Raw genomic sequence first — 16,743 nt, 5'->3', positions numbered from 1 at the left:
CATTTCCAAAAGATTTACTAGACATAACCCAATGGTACAGTGACGAGGGCCAGGGCCTTTTCTGTGGTGGCCCCTTACTGACATCAGGGCCCTGCAGGACCATTTACAGTTCCACAGGGCCTGCAAAACAGAGCTCTTCCACCAGGCCTTTGATTAGAGGCTGCCTCTTAACATCGAGGCCCTGACCCTCCAACATCAGCACCAGCTTAATATCTTATAGCTTGGCAAGAACTCAAACTGTGGTGGCAATTTGACTATCTAGATGCTGAGACAACACCGCCATCATTTATTAGTATTATGTTTGCTAGCACCTGTTTGCACATGTTCTGGTGTTAACGTTTTAATGTATCTTGCTGTTTTAACATATTTATATTTATACAAATGCTGTAAGCTGCCCTGAGCCTGCCTGGTAGGGAGGGTGGGATACAAATAAAATAAATAAAATAAAATAAGTTCATGACAAGCAGTTTCTCTACTTGCAGGGGTAGTTAGCAAGGAAGAGATTTGCAGTCCCTCGTTTTTCCCTAAAGAATTATTATCTTGCTTCTTGATGTCACTCCCTAGCTTCAGAAGTTTAGTTCTTAGTAGCTCCAATCTGTCCACTATCACAATTTGTTCCTAATTTGGTAAATTTGAAAAAGATTTTATCATTCTCTTCATTCCCACCACACCTTATTCCATAAAAGACAAAATCAAAGGAGATCCCAGTGGTCCCCAATGCAACAGACCATCCCAGTTTCAGCCCTACAGGTCCAACAAATCTGATCAGCTGTCCAAACAAGGAAAACAATGACACTAGGACCTTTCAGTGGGGAGCCGGCTGCAGGATTTTCAAATCCATTGGCTTCAGTCTCAACCAGACCACTGGGCTCTGAAAACCATCCAGTCTGGCTGCACCACAGAGTTTCACAGCCTCCTCCCAGACCACTTCCTTCAGTCTCCCAGATCTATCTGAAAGGAAAAACATCTAAGGAACTACAACCACCATCAATTACCTACTGAAGGTACAGAAAATAGAGCCAGTTCTGTCCTGTGAGCATCACTCAAGAGTTTACTCCATATTTTTCACAGTGCCCAAGAGAAACACAGACTGGTGAGTCATTCTCAATCTGAAGTATATGAACAGGTATGTGGTACACAAGCACTTACTACCCAAGGCCTTCATGACCTCCATCAGTCTCACATTCCCATATTTCCAGGGCATTGCAGGTTTCTCCGGTTTGCCTACAACGGCCAGCATTTCCAACTCAGAGCTTTGTCCTGGCATCGGCTTCTTGGGTCTTTTCCAAAGTCCTCATAGCACTGGTGGTTCTGATTTGTTGGCAGGGAATACAAATCCACCCTTATCCCGACGACATCCTAATCTGTTCTCCGACTCGGGAGCAAGTATCCTGAACAAGGAGAAGAGCAATCTTACCCTGTCACAGAGGCTACAATACCTTGGCATCATCAAAGACGTGCAAGAACACATTGTTCTTCCTGGAAGACAAGGCCTCCAGGATCTCAAGCTTAGCCATAGATATGGTCAAAGCCAAAACCATCCAGCTGATGTTCCTGGCATGCCTTCAGGGCCTAGTGATCTCCTGCATATGGACAGAGCCGTGGGCCCGCTTCCACACCAGACAACTTCAGTGGTTTCTCCAGCCATATCAACTAGAGATATTGCAAAAAGCAACAAAACCCTGAGCCTAATGCTATCTCTGAGACAGAGCATGTTCTGGTGGACCAGCCCCAACAAACTGAGACAGGGTCAACCCTACCTCCTGGAACACATCTTGCAACTCTTTAGGGATGTGAGTCTGTCAGGTTGAGAAGTGTTGCTGGTCAACCATCTTGCCCAAAGCACCTGGACGTCAAAGGAAAAGACAATGAGTATCAACGTATTTTAATTCAGAGCAGTCAAAAAAAGTGCTCACCTACTTTCAGACAGATGTCAGGGGCCAGTATGTGCTTATCAGGATGGACAATATTTCAGCCAAGAACCACAACAAGCAGTAGGGTTCCAGGTCATCCACCCTACAGAGACCTAATTCATCCTTTCCTGGATGAAGAAACATCTACAGTCCATCTCAACAGAACACATCCAAGGTTCCCTAAACATCCAGGCAGACTGGCTGAGCAGACAGACCATCAATGAAAACAATTAGTCCATCAAACAGGAGATCTTCCTACAAATTCCAGCCAGATTTTGGACTCTGGAGGTAGATCTGTTTGCCTCAGCATCCAACATCAAGCATCATGATTTCTCCAGATACCATCACCCTTGGTCAGAACAAGCAGATGCTCTAACCTCACCATGGCTCAAGGGTCTACTGTATGCCTTTCTGCCACTCCTAATGATCCCAAAAGTCTATGTAAGATATTTCAGGAGGAGGCAGAAGTGATCTTTGTGGCTCCAGATTGGGCTCGCAGGCCATGATTTCCATTCTTAGTAGAGCTCTCAGTAAAGGCCCCTTGGAAGAGTCCAGTGAGCCCAGACATGTTGCAGCAGGGTCCAGTTTGGCACCCGGATACAGAGTGGCTCCATCTGGCCATGTGGGTCTTGAAAGGAATGGGTTCCTGAACCTAGGCCACTCCTCAGAGGTCACAGTGATCATCATGGCCTCCAGGAAGGCCTTCACAATGCTACTTGGAAAGCCTTCATGAGGTGGTGCCAATGCAAGCATGTCAATCCCTTCAACCCTGGCCTGGGCCACTGGTTGTCCTTCCTACTTGAGGGATCCATCAGAAGCTAAAAGTATCTACCCTTTGTTGCCAGATAGCAGCTATAGCCACAATCCTACCACAGATAGCTGGTGTCCCCTTACCCAGACTAGAGATGGGCACAAACCAGGAAAATGTGGTTCATGTCAGTTTGAGGATCATGGCTAAACCGTGAACTGAATCACAAGCTGAACCGAACTGGTTCATAGTTGTGGTCCTGCAAACCCTGTTGAAAGGGACCCCAGTCCCTTTAAACAGGGTTTGCAGAAAGCCTGAAAACAGCAGAGTGACAGGGAGCAGCCTGCTCCCTACTGCTCAGCTGTTTTTGAAGCTTTTGTGGGGAACAGAAAGCAGGGGTTTGAAGGGACTCAGCTCCTTCAAACCCATGCTTTCTGCTGTATCCACGAACCACCACAAACTGCTTTAAAAGTTTGTGGAAATCTGTGACGGTAGACCCGTCATGAACTTTGGTTTGCGAACCACGAACAGGGCAACATTCAGGGGTTATTTCTTGCCGGAGTGCTGTGGAGCGGTGCTCCAACAGAAAGGAGCCCAGGGTGTCCCCCACAATTTCTGGCCCGCCTGCACAGGCGGACAAACCAGGGAAGCCCTGCAGAGCCCCTACTGCCTGGGGGGATTTAAATGCCTTTCTTTCCCTTCCCCAGATGGTGGGCAGACTGAACAAGGGAAGGGGAGGCAGGCAGACATGCAGAAAGAGTCAGGGGAAGGGGGGATTTAAATGCCTGGGTTCTCTGCCCAATGTTCTCTAGGTGCCTCCAGGGCACCTGGAGAACATCGGGCAGGGAACACAGGCATGTCTGCCTCCCTGCCCTCCCCTCCTCCAGCCAGCCCAGAAGGAGAAGGGAAGGGGAGGCAGGCAGACATGCCCCCCCTCCCCCTGAGCCTCTCCACTTTTGCGGAGAAACTCAGGGAAGGGGGGGATTTAAATGCATTTCTCTCCCTTCCCCAATCAGGCAGGGAACCCTGACATGCTTGCTTGCCTGCCCTTTGTCAGGGGGTGTGGCATATGCAAATGAGTTGTGCAAATGAGTTCCTGCACCTCTTTTTCTACGAAATAACTCCTGGCAACATTCATGACAGATTTTGCTTTGTGGTTCAGTTTGTGCCCATCCCTAACCAAGACATCCTCATATTGTATACTTCCTCAAAGGGGTCATGCAGATCAACCCTCCTGTGATCCACAGATTTCCCTCACAGAGCCTGCACATAGTTCTTTTGGCTCTTAGGGGCCCACTGTGGTGTAGTGGTTAAAGAGCGATAGACTGTAATCTAGAGAACCGAGTTTGAAGCCCCACTCCTTCACATGCAGCCAGCTAGGTGACCTTGGGCCAGTCACAATTCTCTCAGAGCGCTCTCTGATCCCCACCTACCTTACAGGGTGTCACAGAAAGAGGAAGGGAAGGTGATTGTAAGCCGCTCCAAGACTCCTTTGGGTAGTGAAGGGTGGGGCATAAAACCGACTCTTCTTCTCACTAAACTTCCTTTTGAACTTGCTTAAACTACTTCCATTCCACCCAAAAAGTTGAAACTTGACACACACATAGCCCAGGATGTGTTGCTCACTAGAAGAGTCTGCAAAGGAAGATTAATCCTTTGCCTGAGTGGAAGAGGTTTACATCCAAATTTACAATAGTTCCAAGCAACCCTAAAAGGTGAAATCTGGTACACAATGTAGCCGAAGGCACACAAATTACTAGACAAGGCAGAACATGAGACATTTTGCACCTAACCACCATTACAAGGACTGTGAAAATTTCCTCATAATAGAATCCAGCATTCCAGCACAGAGAAAACTAAATTGCATCTGAGATGGAATGTTGGGTGTGATAGCCCTGTTGCCTTTTCACATATTTTAGTCAGAGTAATTTAAGGGAGGAGGAGCTAGGATCATGTATCTACTAAAGCAGAATGCAAGCTTTATCTACACGTGTTCATGAGTGTGCACGCACACATCTGTTTATAGACTCTATGCACAGTTGTGCAGCTAGCTTGGGCATCCTCCCCCCCAGGGAAAGAAGTGCAGAGTATAAATGTTTAAATAAACAAATGAAATAAATCAATAAGTCCTTACTAACAGTTAAATGAGCATAAAATGGGAAGGTATTCAAAGAAGGAATGACATTAATTCCTACTGATTCATTGACTTACTTAATAGCCCACTTTTCTCCGCAGTGGGGACCAAAGTGGCTTACATTGTTCTCCTGGTCTCCATTTTATCCCTACAACAGCAAGGCTAAGAGTGTGTGACTAGTGCAAGGTCATGCAGCAAGCTTCCGTGGTAGATTGGAGATTCAAACCTGGGTTTCCCAGATCCTAGTCTGAAACTCTAACCACTACATCATGCTGTAAAACCTGTTAACTAGGCTATCAAATCTAGACAAATGGCCCACTGCTATTGTTGGTTGTCTCTGTACTTTCTTGATTTGAGTTATACATAATTATATCTCACCCTGTACTTGCTGCATTTCACACCCCCTTGACCATGCTGCTATTTCATTCCTACTCAGAGAGAGAATAGTGACTGACTGCCAGTGTAGTATAGTAGTGTTTGACTAGAATCTGGGAGACCCCTGCTTTACCTTGGAAGTTTGCTGGATGACTTTGGGCCAGTCACACATTCTCAGTTTGGCCTACCTCACAGAATTGTTGTGAAGGTAAAACAAGGGAGAGGAGACTGATGTAATCTGTTTTGGGTCCCCCCTGGAAAGAATGGCAGGATATACATGAAATCGGGTCGTTTCGTAGAAAAAGAGCTAGGGGAACTCATTAGCACAACTCATTAGCATATGCCACACCCCCTGACATCACTGGAAGTGTGCCATAAGGCCACACACCCCGCCCCCAACGGTCCCGGCCGGCGGGAGTGCGAGGAAGCCCCACGAAGGCCCTCCCTGGCCCCAGGCAGGCAGGGGTGGGGAGAGGCAGGGAGGAAGCAACTTACCCTCCCTCTTCTCCTGCCTCCTCCTGGCTGAATGAGGGCCGAAAGCGGGGTGGCCGGAATCAGGGGGCGGGGCTTCATCATGTGCCCCGCCCCCTGTACCTCACCCGGGGGAACTGCGATCCCCCGCGATCCCCCCGAAATGACCTCTGCATGAAATAAATAAATATAGAAATATCTGCCTAGTGAGGACCCACTGCATTGTGTCTGACGAAGTACGCTCTAAGTTAAGAAAACTTATATTGGAATAACTCTTGTAATGTGAAATGTAAAGTATGTCTATTCCATTGAATAAAGATTCAGGTGGATAGCTGTGTTGGTCTGAAGCAGCAGAACGAAGTTTGAGTCCAGTGGCACCTTTAAGACCAACAAAGTTTTATTCAAAGTATAAGCTTTTGTGTGTGTGCACATTGTATCTGAAAAAAAAACTTTGTTGGTCTTAAAGGTGCCACTGGACTCAAATTTTGTCCCATTAAAGAAAGTGGGACTTGTTTCTGAATTACTATAAACAAGATTGCAGTGTAAATGTTGCTAGAGCCCCCCTCCTCTAGCTTCCATTGATGTGGCCACAGAAAAGCAAAACGTAGCAAGCCCCTCCTCCACCATGCCCGGATCCATCCTAGCTGGAGTTCCCCCTCTTCAAAAAACACGGGTATTGAATTTTGTATTTATTGTTATTCAAGCTGCTTTGGGAATCAATTTTGGCAGAAAAGTTGGATAAAATCTGATACCTGTCTAGAATATTCCACTGCTTATCTGCTTGTGAGTTGACCATGGTTAGGGATTAATACTCAGTATCTGTTAAAATACTAAAGTAATGAAATGAGAGGGCTCCCAGACTTTTAATAGTGGCTTTGAAGGGGGAATAAGATTGGTGTGCAGCTTGTCATATAGACGCCTGCCAAAATGTTCATTTCTGCACAATTACTGAAGTTAAAAGAGCTTCCCTTTACTATATATTACGTTCCCTTTGATCTTGTACAGAGTATTTCCCCCCACTACTGGGCTACATGTGTGTGTGTGGGGGGGGGGGAGTGGGAAAAGGTACCTTTTGGGGAGACTTAGAATCCATCCTTTTTATTTTGCAAATCTAGCGATAAGCCCTCCCTGCTGTGTAACACGTGGTATCTGCAAAAACAAAACCCCCCCCCCCCTGTACGCGGCAAGTCCCCTCCCTTCAGTGCCAGGATTCTCGCTTCTCTACGCATACTATTATGTTACTCACTATGTGAGTGTGTTTCTGTGTGTGTGTGTCAGGTGACTTGGGTCACGCAGTTTTTCTCCTCTGGGAGGGACGCTGGGGCCTTGGCTGACTTTCCTTTGAGAACTGCGGGGAGTAGGGGGAGGCGCGGGAGGCAGAAGAAAAGGAAGCCGTTTGCGCGGAAGTCCCAAAGGGGCATATTTGTGGGAGAAATTCGGGGGTAGTAGGAGAGTTTCCCAGGACTGCCTGCGCTTCAGAGGAGTAGGATGAGCCAGGTGCCGGGAAAGCTGAAGGAGCAGGAAGAGGACGACGGTGGGGAGGAGGAAGATGAAGAGGAGGACGAGGAGGAGGAGGAAGAAGAGAATGAGATCGTTGGACTAGGAGATTATGGAGACCGGGATGAATCCTTCTCAGACGGTGACGCGGAGAGTGGCGGGGATGAGGCGTGTAAGTGGCCGCTACTGCACAGGGGAAGCGAGAAGGAAGAGGAAAGCCTCGTGACTACGCTGCCAGTTCCATTGTTTTGGGGCGGGGTGAAGTAGAGTGGGGCGAAGAGCGAAGGCAGACTGAGCCCCCGGCTGCTATGAATGCTTGACTAAGCTACCGGGGTGTGTGTGGGGGGGGGGAATCCATCTGGGGAGTACTTGGGTGGTCAGGAATTGGGAGGGATGCGTTGCTGAGGAACACCGTTGCCAGATTAGCAATGCATAAAATCATCAGGGCTTTAGAATTCTTTTTTCAGACATCCTTGCACTGGGGTGTGTATGTGCACACCTTCCGCCCTACACCCCCCTCTCTTCCTCAGGTAGCAGTGGTTTGGGACATATAAACTGCCCCTCACGGGGTGCTGGTATATGGAAGAGTGAATATAACAGGACCAGAAGGCTCCTTTATCTAGGGTTGCCCGCTCTGGTTTGGGAAATCCCTGGAGATTTGGGGATAGAGCCTGGGGAAGGCAGAATCTGGGGAGGGGAGAGAGCTTGGAGGGGGTATAATTCTATAGAGTCTACACTCCAAAACTACAATTTTCTCCAGGGTAACTGATCTCTGTTGGAGATCAGTTATAATTCCAGGAGATCTCCGGCTACCACTTGGAGGTTGGCAACACTACTTTTATTGCAATTTGAGGCAAAAGCTGCAGTGTGGGGCGGTGGGGGGGGGCACTAGTACATTTTCCTACTCATCCTTTTGCTTGATAGTTGGTGGACACACTGGGAACCGCTAAGGTGATGTTCAAGTTAGTCCTGGAGTCCCTGTATCTTTCCAGATGCAAATAGTCTTGAACATGAACATCAATTCTAACTGTGTGTAAGAGAATTTTCACCTGCTGAGCAGCACTGGTGGGGAAGTGTGGGTTCTGGGATGGGTGGTGAGTTGAGTGAGTGTTCTGGCAAAGAGAAATTAGGAGGTGAGGCTATGGATAGAAATGGGGGGGTCTGTGGGCGGGGATAAGTGTAGGTGGAGAATCTAGAGGGGGCAGAAGAGAGAGGTAGCTGATGAGAGTCAGACGAGCGTTTAGTAACTGAATAAGATTAGGGATGGGAGAGTGAGGTCATGGGCAGCCCTTAGTGATGCTAGGATGAGTTGGAAGAGAGGTGAATCCTGGGGATTGGCTGCAGATGTTCTGAAAAGCATTAGGCCAAAGCCATATATGCGGGCTAGTCTCTCTTTTGCTGTCAAGTTACAGCTGCCTTATAGTGACTCCGTGGTGCTTTCAAGCAAGAGATGTTCAGGGGTGCTTTGCCTGCCTCCGCATCACAACCCTGGCAATCCTTGGTGGTCTCCCATCCAAATACTAACCAGGGCCAACCCTGCTTTGCAGTCAAGATCTGACTAGATTGGGCTAGCCTGAAGGACTGAAGCTCTCATGAGAGGTCCAACTAACCAAGCTGTGTTGCATTTTCTGACAGGGACCTGATGACCTGATAATTAGGCTGGAATGTGTTGGGCGCTTTATGATAATATTATAATAATACCTAGTGCTTTTACAGTACTGCATGACCTCAGTAAATGTTTGATTATCCTTGTGAGGGCTAATTTAAATATAGTGTTTGGACTTAGCCATCCCATAGCTTCTTGTTTAAGTTAGGCTGTTATGTGTGCTTAGTGAGCATGCCAGAAGCTAGTAGCCTGGGTGGATGTTGCTCTGGGGCATTAGCATGTATAGTGGCTTTGCACAGGTAGCAGCCCAGTTTAAACACAGACCTGTGCAACTCCCATGCATCTTTTGTTTCATTGGAGTCTGTGATGGAACAGGCCTGCTTTGACTTGCAGACCCTGATCTGTTCACCCCTCCATGGCATCGTCAACTCCCAGAGGGGGTTACTTCTTCCTTCCACTAGGATAACACAGTCTGCCACCACCTGCCTTTTTTGAGGGGGGTTGCCTGTTAGGAGGGACAGGGCTCCTAGCCCCCTTTCCAACCTGGGGCCACGCCTCTATGTCCTCCATTACCCTGAGCTATGTTAACAGGGGACATGGCCATGAATAGGTAACTTAAACAAGGTTATACCTTGTAATAAATAAATAAACTCATGTCATTATAAAAGTTATAAGTATGCTTCGTCCCAAATATAACAGAAAGTATAAATAAGATGTAGGATATATACAACTACATATAAATCAAAATGAAAAAAACCGAAGTGGTGCCTGAAAAGATATTTTTGCGGGGGTCCCTCTTGCACTAGCGTGTCCAAGTGGTGGGGGAGTCTAGGTGGTACAGTCTGCAAGTCAAAGCAGGTCTGTTCTGTCTGTTACAGGGTCACATATATATTGGCCCTAGGTTAGACCAGTATGGCAGAGAGGGAGCCATGTGTGCAAGAAGAAGGCCTTGCCTAGAGCTACCTAGTATAATCTTTTTTCTTGAACCCGTAGCAACTTACACTGCAGCAGCTTTAATAAAGACTGATCTGACCAAGCCTGGCAGTATATGTGCAAGGTTTGCTTTGACTGAGGCTTAGGGTCTGTTTTCAATGCCAGGACACAGTCCCCAACTATCAGAAGTAACAGAGCACATGCAGCCTTTTCCTTGCTGTTAAACACCCAGTCAGCTCCTACACTTCTCAGTTCTTGGGGAAAATAGGCTTTCTGGTCAGAATCTTCTACTTTTTAAAAATGGACTCAAGTAAGCATTTGTGCCTTGAGTATGCAAGGTGAAGCAAAGAGTAGCAGTAGCTGCCTCTGAGTAATGCAAGATGTAGCTTTGTAGGCAATCTGGTATTGTGCATCTGACTGAAGATCTTGGAGGACAAAGTTAGACATTTAATACTGCCAGAGCAGGAAGAAAACTGGGGGTGGAAGGAGAAAATGTTAATGTGGCAGTGGGATATGATTAGTAGGAAAAGGCCATGCCAGCATAAGAAGCATATGGAAATAATAAGAGATCAGTGGCTTCTCAGCTTATTGGTACTTAACACTTTATTAGGATATCAAGTGGGAAAGAAAAAGGATCAGGAAGACAAATGTCAATGAAAAATTAAGTATCTAAACTGGAGAGAAAAACCGCTTAGGCATAAAAGTGGCTGAACACTACTTATGAGGACAAAGGAGAAGGACGTAGTAAATGTATTGAGGTCTCTGAAACAATATCTGGAGAGAAATCAATAAATGCTTCCTATTTTTGCTGTGAACAGGTACTCAGCATGTAGAACAAAGTGGATGCCTTTTGGGACCCCGGAGTTCCAAGGAAGCAAAGAAGGCAGCTTTTAGGCCCATAAAAGGCAAGAGCTGTAGAGGGTTCTGTTTTTGGAGTTCCTTCGCAGCTGTGAATGTCAGTCCCCATATTACCAGGCTCTGCTCCAGTATCTGCCTTTGCAGTTTTCATTGAGCGCCTGTGCACCAATATGATGGTATAGAGAAAGTATCTTTATACGTGATGATTAAAAAGAGTAGCTCATATAGCACCTGTTGCTTTTCATAGAGCATGAATTACTTTTGTTTTGGACAACATTCTGTGGCATTCTACAGAGCAGAGATAGATAAAAAAACCCTGACTTCTTGAAAATTGTAGGGTTTTCAAAAAAATTTAAAAAACAATTTTTTATTTTCATAACAAACATAAAATTGGGGTACAACATTTCGATCTTCCTTTTCCTCTATTAAACTACCTCATACATTAACTAAATCTATATCATTTTTCCACCTCCTGTTATCATATAATATTTGCAAATATATAATCAATTTATTTAGCTCACATGACCAATGGTCTACAGCACAGAATAGAACAATGTAAAATATCAATATAAGAGTTTAAAACTGTTAACATTTCAAATCCAATTAAAATCTAAACTCTATAAAGGTTTAAAATATAAAACTATAAGACATTTCAGTCATAAAACTGAAAAAATTGAAAAAACAATTAGAACCAAAAAGTGCACACCTCCTCTTAGCAGCAATTATTTACGCTTCAATGCTATTATAATAACTAAGTATTTTGCTACTGAAGTGGTGATTGTCGAGTCAGTATCTGTCAGCAGATAAGAGACCACCCATGGCTCGCAAATATATAGGTATACAGTTTCTTTTATTCTACTAATATGAAGTCGTGGAAGTAGTGACAGACTTCACGTTCCTGGGATCCCAGATCACTGCAGACTGTGACTGCAGCCATGAAATTAAAAGACGCCTGCTCCTTGGGAGGAAAGCGATGGCGAACCTAAACAGCATGATAAAAAGTTGAGACATCACCCTGCCAACAAAAGTCCGCATGGTCAAAGCAATGGTATTCCCAGTAGTCATGTATGGCTGCGAGAGTTGGACTATAAGGAAGGCCGAGCGCCGAAGAACAGATTCTTTTGAACTATGGTGCTGGAGAAGACTCTTGAGAGTCCCTTGGACTGCAAGAAGAACAAATCAGTCAATCCTAAAAGAAATCAACCCTGACTGTTCCCTGGAAGATCTCAGAAATTCCCTCAGAAATTTACCATCCCTTTTGTACTCTTTCCTCTTCTTGATTTTCTGATTTCTCCTCTTAAGTTTTAAAGTCTTAATTCTGTGTCTTTTCCCCTTATAAGTGTAGAAATCTTCTGAGTATAAACATCTGTACTCAATCTTTAGTTTGTGGATGCAAGTGTCTCTCTGAGGTGACATGTGACTCCTTATTTGGCAATTTCATCGTCGATGGTTCTTTTATAAAGTCTGTGATGAACATTTGTGGAAGTTTTGTTTCTCTTTATAGGTGCAAACTCCATTCTGTGGATCATGTCATCTTGATTGTAGGTTTCCTCTATATCCTCTACACAGTCATGTCTTTTCCCCTCCTCTTTCCAGGCTATCTGAACTGTTTCCTTCTTAGTTTGTTGCATCAGCATTTCTGTTTCCTCTTGTGTAGGGTAAAAATTTTCTTTGACTGCCCTTTTTACAGCTACCATAATTGTGTTTTGGATTAAACTATGCAAGTCTTTTAAGGAGACCTGTAATAATTCAATACTTATAAGTTCCATTGTATCTGAGAATAAAGCCTCTGGCACCATTTGAAGTCTATCTGTGCCATCCATTTTTTCAATAACGTGTTGAAACCAAAGAATTTCTAGAAATATTTTCCAACAAGGTTTTACAATGGCACCACGTCTAATAAGCATATTTCACCAATTGTTATAGTCATATTAAACACAAAGACAATATCAACATAAGTCAGGAATGTTATCTATTATTTACATTTCAAGACATTGCGGTCAAAACAAAATGAAGATTTGTAGTTTCCGTAAAGGAAAACATAACATTGTTATGGGAATGTAATAAGTGAAAAAATCAGAGTAAGGTCCAATTTTCTTTCCCCCCTAAGAGATCAAGTCTTTATATTCCATTTATTTAAAGTATAATCAACTTTAGTCCTTATTTCAGCAGCTTTGGTTTAATGCTTTAGAAGGTCTTCATGTTATTCCAGCTGCTTTCTTTTTATTTCCAGACAAGAAAAAAAGGGGGGGGGGAGGGAGATTCCATTTCTGTTCACTGAGATTCAGAATCAAATTGAACTAGTTTTTCTCCAGTTTTATATTCCACAAAATACAGTCTTAGACAAGATCTTTCTCTTTATTTTCTTTGCCTAAGAGGCTATTTGAGAAGTTGCTTTGATTTCTTTTCGTAGCTGCTGAAAAGGAAGGAGGGGGGTAGGAAGTGAATTCTTCACCCCTCCATTCCAATGTCTTTATAAACTTTAAAGGGGCTTCATGATAGATTGTAGACTCTCTGATGTTGCTTTACAATGTACTCATGGTGTTGTGCTTCATCGATGGTATAGATGAGGTTCCAGCTTGTCCCCTCCTGCCGGGCAGTCACGACTGCGCGCCCATGTCTGACATGGGCGCTCTCAGCCGGCTCCTGCATCGGGGTAAATTTGGACCCAGCACCTGCTTGCTGCCGCCTGCGGGTTTTTTTCCAAATCAAGCCCCTTGCAATGAGCTTCTCTACGGGAAGCTCATTTGAGTTTGGGAGCCTCCAAACCCCCCTAAAGGAGCCGGCGATCTGGCCAGCACCCAGGAGCTCTTCCTGGTGCGACCGTTCCCGTCGCGCTGAATCCCACCTCAGGGTTTTCTAATTTAATGTGTTGTACATTAAATTTGAACAATTGACGTGTTGCAAGCAAAAATATATTTTCAGGTACCACTTCAATTTTTTTCATTAGCACTTTTAACTTCTCAAAGGGAAAATAAGTGTTTTCTCATTTGCATAGTATCAGAAGCAGGTTCCCTTTTGCATGAGATGTTTTGTTGGCATGTTTACAGTCTCATATTTCTAGTTCCTTTTCTGAAAGAATTCAGTGGTGTGAAAATAGTTCATAGTCCAGTTCTTTCTGGATTGTATTCCTACTGAATGCAGGGTGGTGGTGTAGCGATACGACAGAAGAGTAGTTGCTAGAGGTGTCCAGAGGGCTTTACAAAAGTAGATTCCTGCAGTCCTAAGTGGTGTGTCCTTCCTGTACCGAGTGCATGGGCTGAAGCTTCTAAAATTTCATATGCCACTACCACTACGTCTGTGTATAAATAAGAAAATGAGGATGTTAAAAGAGTAGAGGGAAAAAAACTGTAACTTCCCAATATTGAGATTCAGAATCAAGCATAGACAGAGTCTGGCACAGGAGGCAGCTGGGGAAGGTTTGGGTTTGTATCCAAAAAGAGGTACAACCAAAGGCAAACTGGAAAACAGCACTGCCTTTTTAAAAGAGAGAGAAACTGGAGTAATGGCTTTTAAAAGAATATAATTGGACAGCAGAATCAATTGTACGCTTCTTGGGATCAAATGTACTTTTTGTACTGTACTGTACTGTACTGATTGTACTTCCAATCAGGATTCAACATTTGGATTATGCTTCGTCTTTAGGTTATGACCTAAGCCATGTTGATTCCTTCCCCAAAGAGCTTCAAGTATTACTAACATCTCACTTACAGTTCTGTTTTAGCATCTAACGTGGAATGATCCCTTGTCACCTCTCCTCTATATAATTTGCACTTGAAAATTTTAATAATGTAGTGAGAAAAATGCTTCAATCCAAGGATTAAAAGTACAAGGTGAAGAATATAAAATACAGGCATTTGCGAATGACCTGTTATTTATTATAGAAAATCCCTTAAAATCTATGCCAATTTTGCTGGGGGTGATTAGAGAATATGGACATGTGGCCAGCCTTAAGATTAATGTAAGAAAGACTAAACTATTGGTTAAAAACTGTTTTCAAAAAACATTGCAAGAATTGCAAGTTATAACTAACATGGTGATTGTTAGAAAAATCAAGTATTTGGGTATAAATATATCAAACAAATAGTTCACTAATGGAGGATAACTACAATAAGTTGTTAGAAGAAATTAGAAAAGACTTGACTAAATGGAAAGACCTACATATTTCAATGATGGGAAGGATAGCGACATTGAAAATGAATATTTTACCAAGGTTTTTATTTCTAGCACAGAATCTTATAATAAAAAATGTACAGTATTTTGAAGAACTTGATAAAATAACTAGACACTTTATTTGGGCACCATAATTCAAGGATAAAATGGAAAATAATGCAAGAAAAAAAAGAAAGGGGTGGTCTGGGAGTACCTAATTGGAAACTGTACTATCAAGTGGCAGCTTTAAGTTGGATAAGGGAGTGGATAGTATTGGAGAATACCAAATGCTTGGCATTAGAAGGTTTTGATCTGTGCATGGGATGGCACGCCTACCTCTGGTATGGAAAGGATAGAATTCATTCTAATTTTCAACGACACGCCTTAAGAGGAGCATTGATTAAAATTTGGAATACTATGAAAGAATGGTACTATAATAAAACACCTCTATGGATATCTCCTTTGGAGGCATTTGTGAGACCCACATTGATAACAAAGGTACATAGATTAAAAATATGAAATATTATTAGATAATAAGAAAAAGTTGAAGGATGTGGAAGTTTTAGCGGAACAACATAACATTAGGTTATCCTGGTGGGAATATAACCAATTAAGATCTAGACATGATAAAGACACAAATGTTGGCTTTGAGGAAAATAAAAATGAGTTAGAATCTGGTTATCAAGTGACAAACTGATTCAGAAATTTTATAATTGGTTACTTGAGGAAATGATACTTGAGGAAATGATGCTGGAGGAAATCGTAAAAACATCAATCGTGTCTTGGATGCAGGATATAGGACACAATTAGTGTTCCCTCTAAGCTGAGTTAGTGTGAGCTAGCTCACAGTTTTTTAGCCTCTGGATCACACATTTTTGTCTTAGCTCAGAAGGATGGCTCCAGAGCAAACTAATTTATGCAGTGGCCAAATCCTTCGCTCATAACTTTAATGCCAGTAGCTCACAAAGTATAATTTCTGCTCAGAAGACTCTGCAGCTTAGAGGGAACAACAATATAAATTTGGAAGAATGGCATAAAGTCTGGAAAAAATTAAAAATCTTGAAAGCAGTATCATATAAAGAAAATATATAAAATGCATCATAGATGGTACTGGTCACCAGATAGAGTCTCCAAATGTCAAAATAATGTCTCTAATATATGCTGGAAATGTAAGTCTAATGTGGGCACCTTCTACCATATGTGGTGGAGATGCCAAAAAGTTCAAAAGTATTGGAAAACTGTACAAAATATAATTTGGGAAATTATGGATTTAAATGTGGACTTAACCCCTGAAATGTATTTGTTGAATATAATAGTAGATGATCAATACACGCATAGAGAACAATTTATTTTGCTGCATATTTATACGATCTCAAGGATCTTAGTAGCAAAATATTGGAAAATGGATAGACTACCCTTCCGAGAGGAAATAGCATTAAGATTGTTAGAGGTAGTGGAAATGGATTGGTTACAAGCACAACTACAAGGGACCAAGGAGAAAGTTGTTATTCAAAGATGGGAAAAAGTCAAACAATGGATAGAAAATAATATATAGAGGACACACAATATAATATATGGAAGATGTACGTATATGAACTTAATGTTAAAAACCAATAAATATATATTAGAAAAAATAATGTGGAATGATCCCAACCAATATTCCTCTTGAAGGAAAATCCCTAACATGGTGAATTTTCTGGACTTGAGCCCCCCCCCCCCCGACTATAGGTGCAAGGAGAGTGTACTTCTGTTCTGTTATAGTGGTACAGATCGGTGTTCATCCTTCACTTTCCTTTTGTGTGTAGAGGAAAGGTGCATATGCAAGCACCCCTTTCTGCAAAAACGGGGAAGATGCTTCAGTTCATGCTTATAGTGAGCAATTCAGTATAACACAGGGGTGGCCAAACTGCAGCTTGGGAGCCACATGCGGCTCTTTAATGCATATTGTGCAGCTCCTGGCAGGGCGGCTGGGAAAGTGAAGGGGAGGCATGCTTTCCCTCCCTTCCCCTTCCCCTTCCTTCCTTCCTTCCTTCCTTCCTCCCTGCCCTCTCACGTT

The 16,743-nt window shown here is 43.4% G+C and overlaps 1 protein-coding gene across 1 annotated transcript in view; it reads left to right on the top strand.

Annotated features, from left to right (window-relative positions):
- Nucleotides 1-6,932: 6,932 nt before the first annotated feature.
- The window catches only part of RRAGD (Ras-related GTP binding D), a 24,258-nt gene continuing 14,447 nt past the window's right edge, over nt 6,933-16,743 (top strand). Inside the window, exon 1 of the mRNA XM_015417080.1 lies at nt 6,933-7,310. Within this exon, the coding sequence (XP_015272566.1) occupies nt 7,130-7,310 (181 nt within the window). The 5' untranslated portion in view covers nt 6,933-7,129. The remainder of the gene's footprint in view (nt 7,311-16,743) is intronic.

Source organism: Gekko japonicus, unplaced genomic scaffold (assembly GCF_001447785.1).
Source record: "Gekko japonicus isolate JY-2015 unplaced genomic scaffold, Gekko_japonicus_V1.1 scaffold760, whole genome shotgun sequence".
Classification (NCBI taxonomy): domain Eukaryota; kingdom Metazoa; phylum Chordata; class Lepidosauria; order Squamata; family Gekkonidae; genus Gekko; species Gekko japonicus.
Note: the sequence above shows the minus strand (reverse complement) of the source record. Positions and strands in the feature narration are given on the sequence as shown.